Genomic DNA, 23,404 nt, shown 5'->3' on the forward strand with positions numbered 1-23,404 from the left:
AGGGCTGAATGGCCTACTGCTGCTCCTACTTCGTATGTTTATAATGATAGAGTTGGCTGATACTATTCTCCCGGAAGTTTAGCAGCGATTTATTAAGCAGCAGCCCAAGTTTTGAATATATTCAGTAAAGGAAGTCAATTTCAGAACCGCACAATCTATTGCTTATTGATTAGCAATCTTCCACACAATGGAGCTCTATATCCAAGGTTCCCCATGCAGTGACCTCCAGGTTGCTGATTTATCATGGATAGGTTCTGCTCAGGGGGGTCAAGCACTTCTGTTCCAGGAAAGGAAAGTAACTTCCCAAATTGCTGCATGCAAATGAATGACCCAATTCACTACTAAAATATATGGACCAATTGCTGGTCTGCATTGATTTAACTGCTTTCAGTCAGTGCAGCAGGTTGGGAATTACAAATTAGTCATAGTGGCATGGGATGGGGAGTAGTTAAAAATAAGCCAGCTCTTCTCCCTACTTCTGATTACTACCTCATGGCTTCTGTTAAAAAGCATCACCTGTGGAGGATGGAATCAGGCTTGGTTCTGATGCCACCTATTATTAAATAGCTTTCTGACAGTCACTGAATTATAACCGTTTAGCTGAGTAAGTCACCAGCATAATTGAATTTTACAGAAGCACTGGACACATGTCCACCACTGCACCCCCCACCCCCAACCCCAGCTGCTGAAAGATCAGGGGATGAGCCTACGACTGTGGGGCTGGGAACTCCAGAGCTGACTCTTCAGCCGTTGGGCCATTAATTGGCTCAGGACAAAACTTCCATTCCCATCTGGGGATATGTCCCACCTCCTGGAGCTAGCAGCCAATCAAAACAGCCAGCAGCCCTGAGTTTCAGCAATGCCACCGGGAACAGTGGCCACCAATTGGATTGCCGTCAGTCCACAACAAACAGCATCACTGGAACAAGGTGAGTGGGGGGCTTTCCACCACAGCCATTAATTGGCTACGTAAGGGCCTCAATTGGTCCGAGTGTGAGAGCTGTCCAATACCTTCCCTGCCACTCATAAAATTCCAGCAGAAGTGGCTAGGTGACAGGCCTGCACCGCCCCACCCGCCATGCCAGCCAACTTTATACCCCACTTAACAGCCTATTCTCAGGATGGAGGGGCCGGGTGCTAAAATTCTGGCCAGTCTTTCAGACATGCAGGGTGAACATCAAATGGGAGGAAAAAAAAGTGCAGAGAATGATTAGGATCATACACTTCTTACACAGAATGCCGCAAGCAACACTGGCACAGGACTGAGAGTAGCTTGCCTGTCCCCCACTTAATTCCTGACAATCAGGAAGGGCTGAAGAAAGTCCAGTTATATCAGTCCTGAATCCTATCTGTCAAGAATAAGCAATTTTAATTCTTAACTGTCTTGAGCCCTACTTGTACATTAAAAATTGCAAAAAAATGGGCACCACTGCAGTTTAATGATGCATCAGCAATAAAAGGAAACTAGAATACAGATAGAAATAGTTAACATAGAAATATTTACAAGCTCTTTTTCATCATTCAATTGACTGGCCTCTCACTATAAACACTGGTATATTGTAATATCTCCAATATAAAAATGCCATATGTTGCATGATGCAAAGAAAACATCCTCTTCCTTATACTCTGTTGATAGAAAGTTCAGGTTCAGCAGTCAAATACATGGTGTCCAAGTGGAGCAGGTCTTTTTTACAGTCACTGTTAGCCCTTCCATTGTGAAGTTTTTCCACTTTCTTTCTGCCTCGACAGCTGCAAATATTTAAACATGCATGAGGCTGTCTTCACTTCGCAGGTTGTAACTTATATTTGTCAGGGTCAACTGAAACAAGCTCCAAAAGCACATGTCTGCCTTCCACTCAATTTCCCTTGAAGGCCAACATCTCATGTTGGGCTATAGCTCCACAGGCCAGCAGGTTTTCATTACTTCACTCAAGGGGCAACTTTACATGTGAGCCTAACTACTGAGTGTTTTCAGGCTATTCAGCAATGACGGTATTAACAGTGTCCAACCCTATCCTTATCCAATGTCTAAAGCTGACACTATGGCCAATTATGGCCCCAGCTGTGACTAGCTACTTCCATGCAGATGGAAGATGAAACCTGGTGCCATCTGGTCAATTTAGCTCAGTACCAGTACTTGCCTTTACTTCCTTCCTCTGGAAATAACAGCCTCAAATGTAGCAGTATCCTAACATATTGCACTCTCTGTCCCCACTGCCCAACCAGCCAAATTACACTCTACAAAAGTTATACTCAAGTAGTTTTGCTCACTGTGAAGAGCAAAGAATGTACAACAACTACTGAGAATTAGAAGCAAAGTTTAGACAGTAGGCACATCAATAAATTGACTGTGACCTCCAAATCATTGAAAGAGATTGAATACATGTTACTGAACAGCTCCTAAGACTAATATTTCTATCAGGAATTCACCCAGTATTGCAACCTTAACCTGTTTGGTTTTGAAAGAACATAGAAATCATGCTACACCTACAACAGCCTGGGGTGCACTGCCAAATGTGTTCTTTGAATCATCTGAGATTAAGATTAGAACCACAATATTATAGGGTGAATCACCAGTAAATCTTCCTGTTAGGGTGCACTGTGCACTGTTTTACATCACCTACATTATGTCATAACTCTCCTGATACTAGGAAATGTGCAACTATTTTCTGTAACATTATTCAGAGGTGCTGCATACAATACACAGGAACGTGGAGCTTGTTTGACTAAAATTTGGTTCCTTTTAAAGTTCTTGCAGATATGAAACTATACGTTTTAATAAAAACTGAAATTTGCCCAGAGAAGCCCCTCCATCCCTCATGTAGCATCAAGCTGTGTCTAATTCACTCTAAAAAATCTTTAATAAGATGTTCTTTAAGACTAGGTTGATTTAAAACATCTATCCCTGCTTCTTGGACTTGCTGGAGTTTGGCTTCGGACTGACGTTTGTCTTTAGCTATTTTCCAGGAGAGTCTGATGTTGGAATGAAGTAAAGGCACTAATAGTGGATGATTTTCCTGGTTGTCTATTGTCTGTAAGGCCCGTTCACAGTAGGCCTGGGCCTCTTCCAAGCGATCCAGTTCTTGGTAACAAAGAGAAATAGAAGCTTGAGTGAAAAGTAAGTGCTCAGTATCCCAGGAGCACAGCTTCTGCTGCAAATGAAGAGCATTGACCAGCATCTCCATAGCATCCTCACGCATACCCCCACGCAATAATCCCTGACCTGCTTTTAAATCTCGGAGATAAAAGAACTCCAGGAATACTTTGGACCTGCGAATGTCCATGATTGAGTGGATGTGCTGGAGATACTGTTCAAAAGCCCGGCTGCGTTTGGCTATGGTTTCGTGTGTGAAGTTTTTCCGGATTACCTTCTTTGGAAACACCACATTGCCCATCTCCTCTTTGAAATATTTGTGGAGTTTCTCATTCAATTTTGCAAAATCTGTGTAACGCCGAACAATAAGTGCCTTGTCATCATCGAAGCTGCCCGACTTTATTACATGTATGGTGTAGGCCTGTGGGAAAGGGAGGAAAGCTGTTAACTGTATTCTTAAAAGGCACTCACTGCAATCTTTAACAATGTATAAACTATGTTTGCAATATATGAGGCAGTTTTGCAATGTATATGATACGTTTGCAATGTGTAAGGTACATTTGCAATACCTGTCCTCAGCACACAGGCACTATGATCACTCCTCAACCCTATTGGTGGCACTCTTGCCTCTGAGTTTAAAGTTGTGAGTTCAAGTCCACTCCACGGACTTGCCCTCAAAATCTATGCTGATATTGCAATGCAGCACTGAGTATCATGTGTGTGTAGTTTTGCAGGTGAGGCGTAAAGCCAAGACCTCTTAGAACCATAGAAATGCTACATCACAGAAAGAGGCCATTCAGCCCATTTTGTCTGCACTGGCCAAAAAAGGAAAAATGAAAAAACTAGCTGCCCATTTTAATCCCACCTTCCAGCACATGGGGCAGAATTTTCTGCCTGACGTGCAGGGGGTGGGCCCCGCACGTCAGCGTGTAAAATGACGCGCTGTGACATCAGGCAGGTGTCCCATCACTGCGCGCCATCGCGATATTTTGCTGGGCGGGCACGCAATGAAGTTTGACGCGCGCCCGCCATTAATTAACGGGTTAGTTAAGGCCCTTAAATCGTCAATCGACAGTGATTTTCAGCCACCTATGCAATCTTTGGGTCAGCGCATGGGTACAACAGGCAGACGGGTAAGGGACTTTTTAATGAAACTCATCCACGGGTGGGATAAGAGGGCTCAGTGGGGTCATCAATCTGGTCTGTGAGTCTTTATCGCAGAAAGTTTTTTAAAATTGCCTGTGTGATCTGTAGCAGTTCAGGATGAATTCCAGCAGCTTTCTGTGTATTTTGAACCTTCAGGTCAGCACTCTGCAGTCAGTAATCTTTATCGGGCCCGCAGCTTTCTGGAGGCCTCCCTTTGGCCTGGGTATGGGTTCTGAAATGTCCACTGGAGGCAGCTCCTTTGAGGAGGAAGGGAGGACTAGAAAAAGGAGGAGGCCAGGAGTGCACAATCAGCCTCCAGGGGAGCCACCTTTGGGAGTACAGGCGCATGCACAAGGGGCGCAGGGCCAAGAGGTAGTCTAAGGTGGAAGGGGCTGCAGAAGACGCCGCTATCCTGCTGCCAGGGTATACAGGTGGCGAAGCAGCTACCTCAATATGACTGAGCTGCAGTGCCGAAGGAGGCTCTGACTGTCAAGGGAGACAGTCAACTACATCTGTCTGATGATTGGCCCTGAGATTTCTCTTAACTGTGTGGGCGGACACTCCATGCCAGTGGCTCTGAAGGTCACAGTTGCCCTCAACTTCTATGCCTCTGGTTCCTTCCAGGGCTCAGTGGGTGATCTTTGCGGTGTCTCCCAATCAGCTGTCCACACTTGTGTCAAGCAGGTTACAGACGCTCTGTTCAGGCGTGCATTGACCTTCATCAATTTCCGCTGGGACCAGGTATGCCAGGCACAGCGAGCCAGAGGTTTCACGGCCATTGCTGGCTTCCCCCGCATTCAGGGTGCAATAGACTGTACACATGTGGCCACCAAGGCGCCAGCAGGTGAGCCCGGTGCCTTTGTCAACAGGAAGGGCTTCCACTCCATGAACGTACAGATAGTGTGTGATTACAGGATGCTGATTCTACAAGTCTGTGCCAGGCACCAAGGCAGCTCCAATGATGACTACATCCTCAGACACTCCCAGGTGCCGGGGATCTTCAGTGTTCTGGCTCGGCTTGATGGATGGCTGCTGGGTGACAAGGGCTATCCCCATAGAAGGTGGCTCATGACTCCTCTCTGCCATCCAAGATCAGAAGCTGAGCAGCGGTACAATAGGAGCCATGCCTCCACAAGGGCTGTTGTGCAGGGAGCCACGGGTCTTCTCAAGATGCGCTTCCAATGCCTGGACCGCTCAGGGGGCGCACTCCAGTACTCCCAGATCGTGTGTTGGTGATAGTGGTTGCATGTTGCGCTCTCTAAAATCTTGCACTGGAAAGGGGGGATGCATTGGACGATGAAGACGTTGACGCAGTGGATGCGGCTGCACACGATGAGTCCAGCACTGATTCTGAGGATGAGGAAGCACAGGGGGATGCTGAGGGACTAAATGCTAACCCGGGACTACACCAAGGAGGCAGGGACACCTGGGACACTTTAATCCAATGAACCTTCAGCTGGCTCCACACAAATAGATCAGCAGGACCAGCCTTGTCTGGCGCTTCCACACTCGGCACTCAAGTGCTAAATCTGCCAGGTCATCAGCTGCAACTAAGGGTTTTGGACATAAACTTCAATGTTGACTCAAACACTCATGACATGTATCTAAAACATACAAATGCAGAACAAAGGAGCCACCCTCAGCCATGGTAACACATCTGGTTTTAATTTTCACCATCAGAAGTTCTCACAAATTCAAAGCAAAACTTTAATCAAGCAGAAACAAATAATAAGGACCTAATCCAGGGCCAAAACAAAAGCACTAGTAAGAAACCCATGGTGTGCCTAAGGTGCCTCTTGCTTACGTTTACGGGTGCTATGTTTTGATGTCGCCCCATCGCAAGGAGTGGCATCTGAGACAGCCTGCTGACTCTGCTGTCCTGTTGGCCTCGATGACCTTGGCGATTGTCCTCTGGCCTTTGGAGCCTATGCTGGGCCTGCCTGGGAGGGATCTACCAGTTCCACAGCTGGCATCACCCCAGTTATCGCAGCCTCACCTGATGAAGCGGTCACTGGAAGAGGGGTGGAGCAGCTGGTGCCCTCATCCAGAGCGCCGTGAGAGGAGCCTGCAGATATGACAGGCAGCTGCTGCACTAACGTGAGGTCGCCCCGGACCTCCCTGCTCACCGTCAATGGATGGGCAACGAGCTGGGAAGCTTGAAGCCCACACCATCTCCCACATTGGCAATGACCAGCTGTGGCCACTGGTTCGGTGAGGGATTACAGGTCCAAGCGTAATCCCAGGAGAACCTGATTGTTCTCCTGGAGAGGTCTCTCCATGAGAGTCGCCACTCTCTCCATGGAGGAAGCATGACACTCTGCCATTGCATTAGTGATGCTCTGTGTGAATTCCTCCACCACGGATACCAAGCGAAGCATAGTCTCACGTAACACTCCCAGATGGTCCCGCACACCCAGCCACATTCCCTACAGCTGCTGTGTCGCGGACGACTCCAGAGGCACATCATCACGCACCGACTGAGCATGTGCCTGGTCCCCTGCAGTCCTCTGACTGCTGGCACCATTGGCACTCTCTGTCTCTGCCAGCTCCTCCAGCGATTGTGAAGTGCCCTCTCCACTGTGCCCCAGGACACTAGCCAATGTAGCAATGCCCGAGGTGCTAGTATCTGCGCTGGTGCCTGCCTCGCAGAAATGGTGTGATGCAGGTGACGCTTGAGGGCCCTCAGGTGTGGGAGGAGGCATCTGCAATTCCTCCTGGCGGCCAGGCTCTGATGATGCTGAAATGAACAACAAGGACAGTGGATCAGTTAGCGTGTGCACAGTGACCACTTCATCCTTTTCCCCCAACTAATTATGTGCTCACTCTTCCAGAACCTATGGAGACGAATATTGGTGGGGTGGCAAATAATGAGGATGATACCCTTACATTACGGCGGATATAGATGGGCTGGTCAGATGGCCTAAGGAATGCCAAATGGAATGATATGTGGATAAGTGTGAAGTGATGCACTTGGGCAGGACAAACAAGGCACGGGAATACACGACGAATGGTAGGACTGTGAAAACTAAGGACGATCAGACGGACCTTGCTGTGCATGTCGACAGGCCCGCTAATGTAGCGGGACACGTACATAAAGTGTTGAAAAAGGTAAATGCCATACTTGCCTTTATTAGCCGAGGAATAGAATATAGGAACAGGGAGGTCATGTTCCAAGTGCAGAAAACGCTGCATAGGCCACAGCTATAGTTCTGCGTGCAATTCTGAAATGCGCTTCACGGGAGGGATGTAATTGGAGTGGAGAGAGTGCAGAGGTCACTGGCTGGCCTGGAGAGTTTGACTTATGAGGAGACATAGCATAGACTAGGGTTAAATCCCCTGGAGCAGAGGAGATTGAGGGTGACATTATTGAGGTTTATAACATTATGAGAGGCATAGGTAGGATGGACAGAAAGGAACTTTTCCCCTTGGAGGAGGGATGAGTAACCAGGTGGCATAGATTTAAGGTAAGGGGCATGAGGTTGACAGGTGATGTGATGAGCAACTTTTGCACACAGAGGGTGTTGGGAATGTGGAACGTACTGCCTGAAAGGATGGTGGATGCAGAAACCCTCCCAACATGTAATAAGTTTTTGGATGTGCAGTTGCGATGCCATGGCATACAAGGCCATGGGCATAGTGCTGGGAAATGGGATAAGGTGACTTTTGAAAGTGTTTGACGCGCACATCTTCGAAGGGCTGAAGGATCTTTTTCGATAATCCACACCTCTGACTCTATCACTCTGTGACCGAGCAATGTTGCAACAATAACAAATCAAACAATCATCAGTGCTATGGATGTTGGGAGGACATAGCGGATCTCACTATTGGTCTCAAATACCTGGCTGTTCCACCCCAGCCTCACCAACGCCAGTTGACCTCCTCCCATCCTGGGGGACCAACACCTCCCACCATGCTGCCACCTCCTCGAGGAGGGCAGCAAGGCGGTCATCAGAAAAGCGAGGGTCGCATTGGCCCCCCACTGGCCTACCCTGCTCCTGCGGCAGACCCTGCAGCCTGTCTTCCTCCTCTGCCCTTCCCTCCAGCATGCCCTGCTCAGCCGACTCCCTGCGGTATGACCTGGAAGTGGCCATTGTGAGCAGCCTACAGGAGGCTGTCAGGTCTTCTTTTAAACAGACTGCCAGATCGCCATTGGACTCAGCTCTTCACGGGAGTCGGGAAATGCACTGGGTGGGTGCAAAATGGTGGCGCGGACCCGATCGTGGGCATCGATCGGGTCCGTGCCCACCCGCGCCCGCTTCTGCTCCGCCCGCCCAGTGAAAAATTCTGCCCCTGGTCCGTAGCCTTGAAGGTTACAGCACTTTAGGTACAGATTGCCCCTTCAGGTAAATGGAAGAGATTCCAAAGTACTACTTTGAAGGGGAGTTCTCCCTGGTGTCTTGTCCAATATTGATCCCTCAATCAATAGCTCAAACAGATTATTTGGTCAATATTGTACTGCTGTATATAGAGCCTTGCTGTGTGAAAAATGGCTACATTTCACACCAAACATAACACACTATAAAAATACTTCATTAGTTGTTAAGCATTTTGGAACGTTATGAAGTCGAGAAAGTACTTCATAAATACAAGCCTTTCTTCCTTTTCATCAGTGCAGCTGGACTCCAATTAGTTCCCTCAAGTATTTGATACTATCAAGTGTAACCAGATACTTAAAGCACAGAAAAAGGCCCTTTGGCCCATCAAGTCTGCGTCGGTCAAACAGGTACCTTGTTTGGTACCTAATCCCATTTTCCAGCACTAGGCCCATAGCCTTGTATGCCATGGCATTGCAAGTGCATATCCAAATACTTCTTAAATGTTATGAGGATTTCTGCCTCTACCACCCTTTCATGCAGTGAGTTCCAGATTTCCACCACCATCTGGGTGAAAAAATTCTTCCTCACATCCCCTTTAAACATCCTGCCCCTTACCTTAAATCTATGCCCCCTGGTTATTGATCCCTCCACCAAGGGGAAAAGTTCCTTCCTGTCTACCCTATCTATGCCCCTCATAATTTTATACACCTCAATCATGTCCCCCCTCAATCTCCTCTGCTCCAGGTAAAAAACCCAGTCTATCCAATCTCTCTTCATAATTAAAACTCTCCAACCCAGGCAACATCCTAGTAAATCTCCTCTGCACTCTCCCTAGTGCAATCACATCCTTCCTATAATGCAGATTCCAGAACTGCATGCAATACTCTAGCTATGGCCTAACCAGCATTACCTCCCTGCTTTTATATTCTATGCCTTGTCTAATAAAGGCAAGTATCCCATATGCCTTCTTAAGCACCTTATCTACCTGTCCCGCTACCTTAAGGGACCGGTGGACATGCACACTAAGGTCCCTCTGATCCTTGGTACTTCCCAGGGTCCTACCATTCATCATGTATTCCCGTGCCTTGTTTGTCCTGCCCAAGTGCATCACCTCATACTTATCCGGATTAAATTCCATTTGCCACTGATCAGCCCATCTATATCCTCCTGTAATCTAAGGCTATCCTCTTCACTATTTACCACCCCAACAATTTTCGTGTCATCCGCGAACTTACTGATCAACCCACCTACATTCAAGTCTAAATCGTTTATATATACCACAAACAGCAAGGGACCCAACAGCGATCCTTGTGGAACCCCACTGGACACAAGCATCCAGTCACAAAAACACCCCTCGACCATCACCTTCTGCTTCCTGCCACTCAGCCAATTCTGGGTCCAATTTACCAAACTGCCTTGGATCCCATGGGCTCTTACCTTCATTATCAGTCTCCCATGCAGGACCTTATCATAAGCCTTGCTGAAGTCCAGCGAGACTACGTCAAATGCACTGCCCTCATCTACACACCAGGTCACCTCTTCGAAAAATTCAATCAAATTGGTCAGACATGACCTCCCCTTAACAAAACCATGCTGACTGTCCTTGATTAATCCCTGCCTCTCCAAGTGTAGATTAATTATGTCCCTCAGAATTGCTTCCAATAGTTTTCCCACTACGGAGGTTAGACTGACTGGCCTGTAGTTCCCTGGCTTATCTCTGCCTCCCCTCATGAATAACGGTACCACATTGGCTGTCCTCCAGTCCTCTAGCCCTCTCCAGTGGCCAGAGAGGTATTGAAAATTATTTCCAACGCCCCTGCTATCTCCTCCCTTGCCTCACTCAACAGCCTGGGATACATTTCAGGGTCTTCTTTCCCCGCTGATTCTGCCAAGCCCATTCCCTTGGCTGTGGTTTCACTAGATAGTAGGTAGGGACAGTGGGAATCTCGTTTATCCATTCATGCAGGTCACTAATTAGATGACGAGGCATTTGTAGCCATAACCTAATACATTTTAAATGTAATTCAGTGTGTAAACCACCATTGGTTCAGGGAAAAGCAGTTTATGCTGTTTACAATCAAAATTTCCAATTTCAGACAAAAAGGAAAAAGGTTTGATTGTTACATAATGGTTGGTAAACACTGGGAGGTACCAGTAGACTGGATACAGGCTACAGTGTAATGCCCATTTTCAAAAAGGGGAAAAAAGGAGATGTGAGGAACACAGGTCCATTAGTTTTACTTTCATCCCATGTAAAATAATGGAACTGATCAGGAATGAACAACTGTGAGCATGGCTTCTGAAAGGAAGGATTCTGCCTGAACAACTTCTAATTCCATTGAGAAAGTGATAACCCAAGTCAACTGTGCTAAATTCTACAAAACTGTTGACTCAGCCTTCCAGAAGACATTTCATCAACTTCCATGAGCAAGGTTACCAGTTCAGCAGAAAAGAAAATTTACTGAAGAATGGAAAACAACAGGTACTGTTTAGAAGACTAATGTCAGGTCAGGAGTGTCAGTGGGAACAGTACTAAGTGGGATGCCCCAAAGATTGGTGTTTGAGCTAATACTGCTTTCAAGCTATATCAATAACTTAGGGAAAGCTTTACATAACTGCACCCCCCACCCCCAACCAAACCGCCCGGCATGTTTTCAGTGAGAGGCATGTGAAATAGGGAATGTGGGTAGCCTACTACTTCCCCGCCTTCCCGTCCATCCCTGACCCAGTCTCCCACAATATAGAGTGGGGAGGGGAGGAGGAGTGGATAAGGTACCACTAGGCTGCCCACCCTTAGGCCAGTCAGGCCCTTAACTGCCCAATTAAGGACCTCAATCCACCTCCACTGCCATAATATTCTAGGCAGTGAAAGTCACTTTTTTCACTGAAGTTGGTGAGAGAGCAGGAAGTGGGTGGTACCTTAATGAGTGCTCTGTGCACATTGGGGGCATTCCCCCTAAGACTATAACTATCTCGCCCCCTTTGTGTCTCCCCACCTGGCCTCCAAAACCCAGCCCCCTCCCGTCCCCCATCCAAGAAACTCCAGACTCACATTGTGTGGTGTCTGTTGGATCCTGGTCACCAGTTTGTTGGGACTTATGGATCCAGGTTGCAGGCTTGTTTTGGGATGGCTGAGTTGGTACAATAGACAGAGTTGATCAGCAGACAGTTCTTAGGCGGAGCACATTCTGTTTATTTACGAAGGTACTCAGCAGCTACACTTGTGCGCTTTCAACTCAAACCCCGTCTCCATACTATTCCTTACTAACTCAGAATACTGACTACAGGGGTAGTCCACGCTACTCCTCAATTGGTTACACAAGATCATGTGATCTTCCTTTATAACATCCTTCTTAAAGGTATACTACACATTACATAAAACCATAATTACCAGTGTCCATGACACTTCTGCGTGGGCCTCCTTGCAGTCCCAGCAGCACCCACTACTCTGCCCTGGCACTGCAGGGACTGCAAGAGCTGCCGGCCAATCAAATTGACTGGCAACTCTTGAGGGCAGGACTTCCTTCTATTAAGGGGCGGAGGTCTCATTTTCTGCTTGTTAAGACCATCCGCAACTTGTCATCGCTGTGGGGTGGCCTATTTTAAAGTCAGCCAGTCTGCACCTGACTTTTCTTCTGGGAGGTGGTGAGCAGTACCCTCCCCCAAAAAATATTCGAGTGGTGACCCCGACACCAGGGTAAAAAGTGGGAACCAAGCCCTGCACCTGCTGGCGGCGGAACGCATTCAGCAATCTTACCGCAGGCAGCCTCCTAATTGGTTGCCCAGTCATGAGGTAGTCAGCTTTGAAGCCTCAGCAGCGCCGCCGAGAGATATGGTCGCTGCTGAGAAATGCAGGAGACCTTGGAATCACAGACAGGTAAGAAATAAAAAAATAAAATTCACGGGGCCAAGGGTTAGAAGGGAAACCCCTCCAGGGAAATCACTGGAGCCACGCAGACTGCCTTCCCTTCTTTGGCCCCGGCCTGGTGCTGGGAATCTGCCTCCTTTTAGCTGGAAATCGCCCTGCCATCGGCAAAATGCTGACAGCATGGTAAAATATCCTTTAGAAGGGCCTTTGATTATGGAAATTGGCTACCAATCTTCTTGGGATGGGACCGTGTCGGGGAGCCAATCCAACCTGGCACCTCCGTGATTTTACCGGCCTTGCGGGGGCTGGTAGAATTCAATGAAGATCGGTCCAATTTGCAGAAGACACCAACCTAAGAGAAAAAGTGAAATACGAGGATACGATTGGTCAAAACATGGGCAGAACATAAGGAAAAAATGTTGAAAAATGGGAAATGGGTTGGAATAGCTGAGGACGAGATTGAAAAAGACCCAGGAGTCTTAGTGGGCTCAATACTTTGCAGAGTGGCAATCAACAAAGGCAATAGAATGTTGAATTGCATAGTCAAAAATGTAGAATACAAGTGACAGGAAGTCTAAATCAAAATGTACACTGCTTTGGTTAGATCAGACCGAGCACTGTGCCTAATTCTGAGAAAAAGGGAAGCAAGTGCTGATAGAGAGCAGAGCCATAGGGAGAGCTATTAGCATACCTACCACCACTCTGTCCCAGCCTGTTTCTCCTTATGAATTTAACCCCTTTATGAGCTAAATTTTAACTTGACAGTAGCACATTAGGAATATTCCTATCAAGATCCTTTTGTGGTGTATTTGAGAGAAATCCTGAAGCATGACAGAGTTCTGAATGTTCCATGTCCTAATAGTGCTGGTAAAGTATGCACTGTGTAGAAAGTATCAATGAAAGGAATATCTTTTTGAAGTGGTACTCCAGCTGTATTAGAGATGTACACTTTGTACGTGTGATATTTATGAGGCTGAGAAAAATAACTACAGGCTCTGCCGTCACCAGCACAGTCTGTACTCCTGTCGAATAACAGCCTTTCTACTTAAGACAGAGTCATTATGTGCCAGATATTGGTGACATGTGCTTTCCCTTTGTTCAGATCTCTTATAATCTCAAGGCAGATCGCAATCAAGAGTACATGAATAGATCTGCTCCCTAGTGAGCATGCAAGATGAAGCACCTACTATTGTTTCTCTTTAACTCAGTGAAGTACTGTCAGGTTTCCACTCAGCATCTTCTCTGATACCACAGCCATGATCAGGAACAAGAGGAAGCAAAGGACCAAAGTACATATCCTGCCATTCCTGTAATATGTTGAAGCTGGATGAACCAAACTTCTTCTCGTGCACCAAATACTTACTTTTAGTTTTTTTCCCTAAAGGTTGAAGGTTATCACATGATTTCTATCCCCTTGCATTCTAGTCTTCTAGCGATGAAAGCCAACATTCCAGTAGCTTTCTTGATTATTTTTTGAACCTGTCTATGATATTTTAATAATCTATTACATGGACCCATAAGCTTCTGTGGACTAGCACTGATTTTAGCCTTTCATCATTAAGAAAGTACTCTGGTCTCAAGTGGATAACCTCACACTTACATTGAAATCCATTCATCGCAATTTTGCTCATTCCATTACTATCTCTAATTTTACACTTCCATCTACACAGCTTACCATGCCTACCTATCTTTGTGTCATTTGCAAAGTTGGAAATATGGATCTCTATTCCATCATCCATTAATAAATACAGTGAATAGTTTGGGGCCCATCACACATACCACTTATCACATCCTGCCGCTCAGCCAATTTCCTAACCAGGTCAATAATCTGCCTAAATTTCAATGGTTTCAACTTTAACTGTCTCTTATGAGGTCTTCAGGTAATCCATAGAATAACATCCATAGATATTCTCATTTCCACTACTTTAGTCACCTCTTCAAAAAGCTCAATCAGGTCCATCAGGCATGACCTACCTGCTACAAATCTATGCTGGCTGTCTCTGGGCAGCTGAAGATTTCACTTACTCTATTTTTACAAGTATTCTTGCGAGTGTCCTGATAAGTACAAGATGAAAAGCTTAGACATGTCTCTTTTATCAGCAATACTCAAGTCACTCTATTGTTAATTATAGACACGAGTAATTTCCCAACAACAGATAATAGGCTAACTGTCCAATAATTCCCTGGTTTCCCTCTCTAACCTTTAAGTAGCAGAGTGGCATGTGCAATTTTCTAATCTAAAGGAATGGTTCATGAACAGAAAGAATTTTAGAAGATTATAATTAGGGCATCTGCAATGTCCTCAATTACTTCCTTTAATGCCTTAGGTTAAAAACTCAGTCCTGGAGCTTTCTCATTTTCTAGTACCATTATATCATTACAACATCACTATTGTCAGTTTTTAACAAGTGTAAATTGCTCTTGACCATCCTCTTTTTCCCAATAGAATTTTAAAACCATTGTATTAATTTTGATATCCCTTGCAAGTTTCTATTCATGTCGCTCTTACAGTTTGTTTTGTCACATTTTGCTGTTCTTTGCGCACACCCTTTCACCAAGTTTTGTAATATTTTGTGCATTTTTTCTGCTTTTTCTGAAATTTATGTTGTCCCTTACCTCTTTAGTTGTCATTGACTGCTTTTTCCTTCACAAGTAGAGCTCTTGCCCCTTAGGGGTATAAATTGGTCCTGTATCACTTCAAAATCTTTTTTGAACACTTCCCACTGATTTGTCATTTTATCTATTAATAGATTTGTCCAGTTTACTATAAATAGCCTCTGTGTCATCCTGTAAAAGTCAGTCTTACTATATCTGGAATCTTGGAAGTCCTAATGACTGGTATCAGTCATCCTTCTTTAAGCTGCTCCTGGCTCAGTACTGCAGATTGACAGTGAATCATCAGTAATACAGTATAGCCACTCCCTGGGGTTTTTCTTTCTGCCTTAATGAACAACTCTAGCACTGTTAGAAACTGCTGGAAGCCCATTTGTAAAGGGGAGGCTAAATTGATACAGCATTATGTAATGAGTCATTTGTGAGCCAACCAACAATTAAAACTAAGATAAAAACAAAAAACTACTGCGGATGCTGGAAATCCAAAACAAAAACAAAAACAGAATTACCTGGAAAAACTCAGCAGGTCTGGCAGCATCGGTGGAGAAGAAAAGAGTTGACATTTCGAGTCCAATGACCCTTCAACAGAACTGAGTGTAGTTAGGAGAGGGGTGAAATATAAGCTGGTTTAAGGTGGGGGTGGGATGGGGGGAGAGAAGTTGAGGGTGGGATGGTTGTAGGGACAAGCAAGCAGTGATAGGAGCAGAGAATCAAAAGATGTCACAGACAAAAGGATCAAAGAGGTGTTGAAGGTGGTGATATTATCTATGAGAATGTGCCAATTAAGAATGGATGGCAGGACACTCAAGGTACAGCTCTAGTGGGGGTGGGGTGGAAAGATTGACAAGGTATTAGTTGTAGATTTAAAAATAATGGAAATAGGTGGGACAAGAAAAATCTATATAAATTATTGAAAAATACAAAAGGGAGGGGGAAGAAACGGGGTGGGGATGGGGGGAGGGAGTTTAAGATCTAAAGTTGTTGAATTCAATATTCAGCCCGGAAGGCTGTAAAGTGCCTAGTCGGAAGATGAGGTGCTGTTCCTCCAGTTTGCGTTGGGCTTCACTGGAACAATGCAGCAAACCAAGGACAGACATGTGGGCAAGAGAACAGGGTGGAGTGTTAAAATGGCAAGCGACAGGGAGGTTTGGTTCTTTCTTGCGGACAGACTGCAGGTGTTCTGCAAAGCGGTCGCCCAGTTTACGTTTGGTCTCTCCAATGTAGAGGAGACCGCATTGGGAGCAACGAATGCAGTAGACTAAGTTAGGGGAAATGCAAGTGAAATGCTGCTTCACTTGAAAGGAGTGTTTGGGCCCTTGGACGGTGAGGAGAGAGTAAGTGAAGGGGCAGGTGTTGCAGCTTCTGCGTGGGCATGGGGAGGTGCCATAGGTGGGGGTTGAGGAGTAGGGGGTGATGGAGGAGTGGACCAGGGTGTCCCGGAGGGAACGATCCCTACGGAATGCCGCCAGGGGGGGTGAAGGGAAGATGTGTTTGGTGGTGGCATCATGCTGGAGTTGGCGGAAATGGCGGAGGATAATCCTTTGAATGCGGAGGCTGGTGGGGTGATAAGTGAGGACAAGGGGGACCCTATCATGTTTCTGGGAGGGAGGAGAAGGCGTGAGGGTGGATGCGCGGGAGATGGGCCGGACACCCACAGCTACCTCGACTACAGCTCCTCACACCCCGCTTCCTGTAAGGACTCCATCCCATTCTCTCAGTTCCTTCGCCTCCGTCGCATCTGTTCTGATGACGCTACCTTCAAAAACAGTTCCTCTGACATGTCCTCCTTCTTCTTTAACCGAGGTTTTCCACCCACGATCGCTGACAGGGCCCTCAACCGTGTCCGGCCCATCTTCCGCGCATCCGCCCTCACACCTTCTCCTCCCTCCCAGAAACATGATAGGGTCCCCCTTGTCCTCACTTGTCAACAATTAATACTGTTGCCTAGACCTCTAGAGAACATGACAAAAATTTTGGCACAGGAAACTGCTTAGAGAATGACAGGTACTCCATATATAATTACCAGATACTAATAATCAAATGTGTTTGAGTATGTGTGTGAGAATTACCATTATAATGAGCAGCAGCAGCAAAGTGAACACACACCACATGTAAATGGGTTCCATTCCAATGTAAATGAATGCCCAACCGTTCGTTCATTTAGATTCAGACCGAACCCCAAATGAGTTTGCAAAAACATGTTTCAGGTTTTATCCAATCAGGTTAAGAAATTAAGCCACAATGATTCAAGTGGACAGAACAGCAAACTATCCCTAGCTGCTGATTCCCAGTTCCAAGATACCTGAGATGGGGTGTCTTGGTCTGTTTGCCACTTAACAAGTTAAAAAATAATTCAGATGCTCTGCATTCTTCGAGCTTTCATTGGTGGGTTCTAGATTGAACATCGAATGATTTGCAGTGATGTCAAATTTAAGGTTTTGGGGGAGGGTTAAGGAGAAAATAAAACTACATTTTATTTTACAGAACAGGAACAGGCCATTCAGCCCAACTACTCTATGCGGTGTTAAGTCTCTACATGAGCCTCAACGCACCATACTTCAACTCAATCTTTTAACAACTCCTTCTATTCCTTTGTCTCCCATGTTTTCCTAGTTTTCCTTTAAATGTATCTATGTTATTCACCTCAACTACTAGAATATAATAATAAGTGCAATTTTTGAGACACAAGTGCTTCCCACCCAAGAAAATAATAAGATGTATCTCTTCAAAATAGACAGACCTCCACAATGATAAACACTCACCACGTATTTAGAGGATGAGTCATGGACCACATTGGCACTAGTGACCTCAAAAATCAGCTTCTCGATGATGAGGTTCCCTCTAGATTTCTTCCAATTTTCCTGCAGCTGTTTAGTGAGCATGTTGCATGGTTTCAACTCACCCAAGAGATTCTCTATAAAACAGATAAGGTGAATGGTATAGTGCAGTCCCTACAAAATTATTACAGTAGATGATGCAGTTATAGTCAGTAATAGCTCTGGGCACAGGTGCACAACATGGCCGTCGCCTGTTTCTATCTGTATTGTGGCCTCAATGCAGAAATGTCTTTCTTCACTAATACATGGATGGGTGGGAAACTGCACAACTGCGTGGTTAGCTCCTAGTGGTTAACTAAAGAGCTCCATTGACCTGGATACAGGTTGCCTGTTCTGGCTTCTTGAACTTTGAAGTACAAGGCTTGGAGAGGTATCAAGAGGTGATTCAGTAAGTGAGGAGCTGAAGATAAAGAATTCTACACTCGAGAACAGATATAACAAATAAACAAAAAAGATCGGTAGTAACCTCAAAACAAACATTTTTAAAGAACCTTTATTGCTCTAATTAAAGCCTTTTTTAAATTAAATGGCAAAGCATTCAGAGATTAGTACTCAGTGCTCCCATACCATAATCAGAATGTTCCTTTGTTTCTGTTTTATTCTGTTTATATGTTTAATAATCAAGGATGGAAATAATGAATCATAAGATCATAAGAAATAGGAACAGGAGTTGGCAATTCGAGCCTGCTTCACATTCAGTGAGATCATGGCTGATCTGATTGTGGCTTTAATTCCACTTTTCTGCCTGTCCCCATAATAAATCAAAAATCTGTTTAACTCACTTTTGGATATATTCAAGGACCAAGCCTCCACTACTCCCTGTGGAAGAGAATTCCAAGGACTAACGACCCTCAGAGATTTCTCCTCATCTCCATCTTAAATGGGAGACCCATTATTTTTAAACTGCGCTCCCTAGTTCTAGATTCCCCACCAGGGAAAACATCCTCTCAGCATCTACCTTTAATGTAGCGACTGCAAATCTAAATACACTACATTTATTCATACCCTTTTATCTACCCTGCTTGTTACACCCTTGAAGGACTCCACTAAATTTGTCTAAAACAATTCCCCTTTTACAAAACCATGTTGATTCTGCCTGACTGCTTTATGATTTTCTAAATGCACTGTTACTACCTCCTTAAAAATGAATTCTTGCGTTTTTCCAATGACAGATATTAAGCTAACCGGCCTATAGTTTCCTGCTTTCTGACTCGCTCCTTTCTTGAATAGAGATGCTATATTTGTGGTTTTCCAATTCACTGGATCCTTTCCAGAATCTAGGGAATTTTGGAAGATTACAACCAATGCATCCACCATCTCTGCAGCCACTTCTCTTAAGACCCTAGGATGCAGGCCATCACTCCAGGGGACTTGTCCCATTAGTGTTCTTAGAATATTTTCTCCATTAATAATGATTGTTTTAACTTCCTCCCTCCCTTTTGCCTCTTGATTTTCTACTATTCTTGGGATGCTTTTTGTGTCTTCTAATGTGAAGGCAGATACAAAATATTGCTGAAAAAGACAAATGTTGTCAAAGCTTTTCATCTTGCACTCATCAAGGTAATTCACAAGGATAACAAATGTAAAGGGAACGACAATTTATACCTGAAATATAAATTGTTCCCTTTACATTTGGTATTCTTGCAAGTTGTCCTGATGAGTTCAAGATGAAAAGCTTTGACAAAGTGTTCTTTTTTTTTTAGCAATTATCAAGTTCTGTAATACCAAACAACTATCTGTATACCTGAGACAGAGGTACAACAAAGATACAAAATATTTGTTCAAAGTCCCTGCCATTTCTGTTTCTCATTATTAACTCCCCAGTCTCACCCTCTCAGGATCCAAGACACACTTTAGCTACTCTTCTGCTTTTTATATACTTGTAGCAGCTTTTATGTCTGTTTTTAATTTTCTTTCCCATTTTCTCTCATACTCCAATTTCTCCCTCATTATTATTCTTTTAGTCATCCTTTGCTGGTTTCTAAAATGTTCCCAATCTTCTGCTTTACCATTAATTGTAATTAGTTTCTAAGCATTCAGCAGAATATCTCATCTGTTATATGTGTCCCAAACATTTCCTAATAGTCAGACCTCTGTCCCACTTTGGCCTCTTAAGATGAAAGGGCCTAGATTATGCTGTGAAAGAGAGGTGGGAAGTTCCAGCAGAAATTTTGTATTTACAGCACCGTCCACTGAAATCTTTAACGGGACGAGTCCCAAATTATGGCTAGTCCCTCAATGGTCACTTATCAAATGTGAACCTAACAGTGAATATCTGAATGTCCTCACTGGATGTCTGCACCCAAGCACTTCCAGCAGAGGTTGTTGGTTAGTGATCAGGAGCTGAACTCTGTGCAATATACCTGTACCTAACCTGGATTCTGAAGCCAATTGTCAATCCAATCTTGCCACCCTGACTGAGATCTGGTAACTCAACATGGACCAAAGAGATTCAATCTGGGGCCGTCTTGGACTTTTTTTTGCACAGCAAGACAGTGCAGTGCAATGCAAGTGTAAGAATTACTATTGGTAATGTTAGCAGATGAACAGTTAACAGGTTTATGCAACATTTACCTGTCCACAACTGAGGTAACAAATCCAGTTAAGTGAACATGGAAAGTTAATGCTACCTTTAAAACAATGGACGAAGGAAGATCATGAATGCACTGAAGCATATGCTACCTAATCTTATCCATGTGTTGTTCACTGAGCCTTCTTGGGAGAGAGAGAGCCATAGCAAGACAAAAAGCTGGAAATGGACTGAGCAAGAAGCACCATCATCCCTTTCCTCATTTAATCACTCTGGCCCTTCACTCTATCATAGACCTTCATATTTGTTTTCTTTTCAACTCTGTTCACTCCTCCTACTCTCTCCTCCCCTCCGAACCTAACTTGTCCCAGCCACCTCATTTTCCCTGGCTCTGTATTTGCTTAAAAGTTGTAAAATCTGTAACATTTTTAGTTCTGTTGAAATATCACCATCCTGAAATGTTAACTCGGTTTCTCCCTCAACACATATTACCTGCTGAATGTTTTCCATTCAGATTCCAACATCTCCAGCATTTTGCTTTTGTTTCAAAAGTATTTCATTGGCCGTGAAGCGCTTTTGGGACATCCTTAGGTCATGTAAATGAAAGTCTTTCTTTTAATGAATACTTAATTTTCACCACAGTACATAAAATTACAAAATATGGACTAAAAGTGATTGCCAAATCTATATAATTTCACAGAAACACAGAATCGTTACAGAACAGGAGACCATTCAGTCCATCATGTCTGCACTGGCTCTCCGAATAAATAATTCGGTTAGTGCCATTCCCTTGCCTTCTTTCCATAATTCTGAAGATTCTTCCTTTTCAGGTAACAATCTACTTCCCTTTTGAGTGCTTCAATTGAATCTGCCTCCGTCACACACACAGTCAGTGCATTCCAGACCCCAAACACTGGCTGCGTGAACAAGTTTTTCCACGTCACTTTTGCTTCTTTTGCCAATTACTTTAAATCTGTGCTCTCTCATTCTTGACCCTTCATGAGTGGGACAGTTTCTCCTTTTCTACCCTGTCCAGACTCCTCTTCGTTTTGAACACCTCTATCAAACTTCCTCTTAGCCTTCTCTCCTTCAAGGAGTTGATGCACTGGTTTTAATTTTCCAAAATTCCTAGATTCGGGGAAGGTTCCAATAGATTGGAAAATAGCAAATATAACTCCTTTATTCAGAAAGGGAGGGAGACAGAAAACTGAAAAATATAGGCCAGTTAGCCTAACATCTGTCATAGGGAAAATGTTAGAAGCGATTATTAAATATGTTATAGCAGGGCACTTAGAAAAATTCAAGGCAATCAGCCAAAGTCAACATGGTTTTATAAAAGGGAAATCATGTTTAACCAATTTACTGGAGTTCTTTGAAGGAGTCACATGTGCTGTGGATAAAGGGAAACCGGTGGATGTACTGGACTTAGATTTCCAGAACGCATTTGATAAAATGCCACATCAAAGGTTATTGCAGAAAATAAAAGCTCATGGTGTAGGGGGTAACATATTGGCATGGATAGAAGATTGGCTAGCTAACAGGAAGCAAAGAGTTGGCATAAATGGGTCTTTTTCTGGTTGGCAGGATGTGACGAGTGGTGTGCCACTGGGATCAGTGCTGGAGCCTCAACATTTTACAATTTATATAATGACTTGGGTGAAAGGACCGAAGGAATGGTTGTCAAATTTGCTGACGACACAAAGATAGGTAGGAAAGTAAATTGTGAAGAGGATGTAAGGAGGCTACAAAGTGACATAGATAGGTTAAATGAGTGGGCAAATATTTGACAAACGGAGTATAATGTGGGCAAATGTGAAATTGTTCATTTTGGCAGGAAGAATAAAAAAGAAGTTTATCATCTAAATGATGAGAGATTGCAGAGCTCTGTGATTCAGAGGGATCTGTGTGTTCTGGTGCATGAATCACAAAAGGTTAGTATGCAGGTACAGCAGGTAATTGGGAAAGCTAATAGAATGTTATCATTTATTGTGAGGGGAATTGATTACAAAAGTAGGGAGGTTATGCTTCAGTTGTACAAGGCATTGGTGAGACCACATCTGGAGTATTATGCATAGTACTGGTCTCCTTATTTAAAGATGTAAATGCATTAGAAGCAGTTCAGAGAAGGTTTACTAGACTAATACCAGGAATAGGCTGGACAGGTTGGGCTTGTAGCCACTTGAATTTAGAAGAATAAGAGGCAACTTAATTGAAACTTATAAGATCCTGAGAAGTCTTGACAGCGTGGATGTGGAGAGGATGTTTCCTCTTGTGGGAGAATCCAGAACTAGGGGTCATTGTTTAAAAATAAGGAGTTGCTCATTTAATTCAGAGATGAGGAGAAACTTTTTCTCTCAGATGGTTGAGAGTCTTTGGAACTCTCTTCCTCAAAAGGCCGTGGAAGCAGAGTCTTTGAATATTTTTAAGGCAGAGCTAGATAGATTCTTAATTAGTAAGGGGGTGAAAGGTTATCGGGGGTAGGCAGGAATGTGGGATTGAGGCTACATTCAGATCAGCCATGATCTTATTGAATGGCAGAGCAGGCTCGAGGGGCCAAGTGACCTACTCCTTCTAATTCTTATTTCCATAAGGAAAACAACCCCAATTCTCCAATCCATCTTCAAAACTGAAGTTCCTGGAGCCGCTCTCATGAATCTTTTCTGCAGTCTTTCCAATGCCTTCACATCTTTCCTAAAGCACCCAGAACTGGACACAATATCCCAGCTGAGTCCGAATCAGTGTCTTATACGAGTTAAACATAACCTCCTTGCTCTTATGTTGTATGCCCCTATTAATTAAGCGCAGGATACTTTATGTTTTATTAACTGCTCTCTCAACTTGTCTTGCCATCTTCCATGACTTATGCACACATACAACAAGGTCCCTCTGCTCCTGCACTCCCTTTAGAATTGTGCCCTTTGTTTTAGATTGTCTCCCTATGTTCTTCCTACAAAATGAATCGCTTCACATTTCTCTGCATTGTACTTCATCTGCCCCGTC

The 23,404-nt window shown here is 44.4% G+C and overlaps 1 protein-coding gene across 4 annotated transcripts in view; it reads right to left on the reverse strand.

The window, feature by feature from the left end:
- Positions 1-1,420: 1,420 nt before the first annotated feature.
- Positions 1,421-23,404, reverse strand: part of snx21 (sorting nexin family member 21) — a 49,138-nt gene continuing 27,154 nt past the window's right edge. For 3 of the 4 annotated variants that reach the window (XM_078555417.1, XM_078555416.1, XM_078555420.1), the window contains 2 exons: positions 17,800-17,951; positions 1,421-3,515 (listed from right to left, as the gene is read on the reverse strand). In XM_078555417.1, coding sequence (XP_078411543.1) covers positions 2,844-3,515; positions 17,800-17,951 — 824 coding nt within the window. In that variant the 3' untranslated portion in view covers positions 1,421-2,843. Of the gene's footprint in view, positions 3,516-11,608; positions 11,688-17,799; positions 17,952-23,404 lie in introns of all 4 variants that reach the window. The other variant, XM_078555418.1, reaches the window with a different exon arrangement.

The sequence above is a fragment of the Cetorhinus maximus genome, chromosome 13, assembly GCF_964194155.1.
Source record: "Cetorhinus maximus chromosome 13, sCetMax3.hap1.1, whole genome shotgun sequence".
Lineage (NCBI taxonomy): Eukaryota > Metazoa > Chordata > Chondrichthyes > Lamniformes > Cetorhinidae > Cetorhinus > Cetorhinus maximus.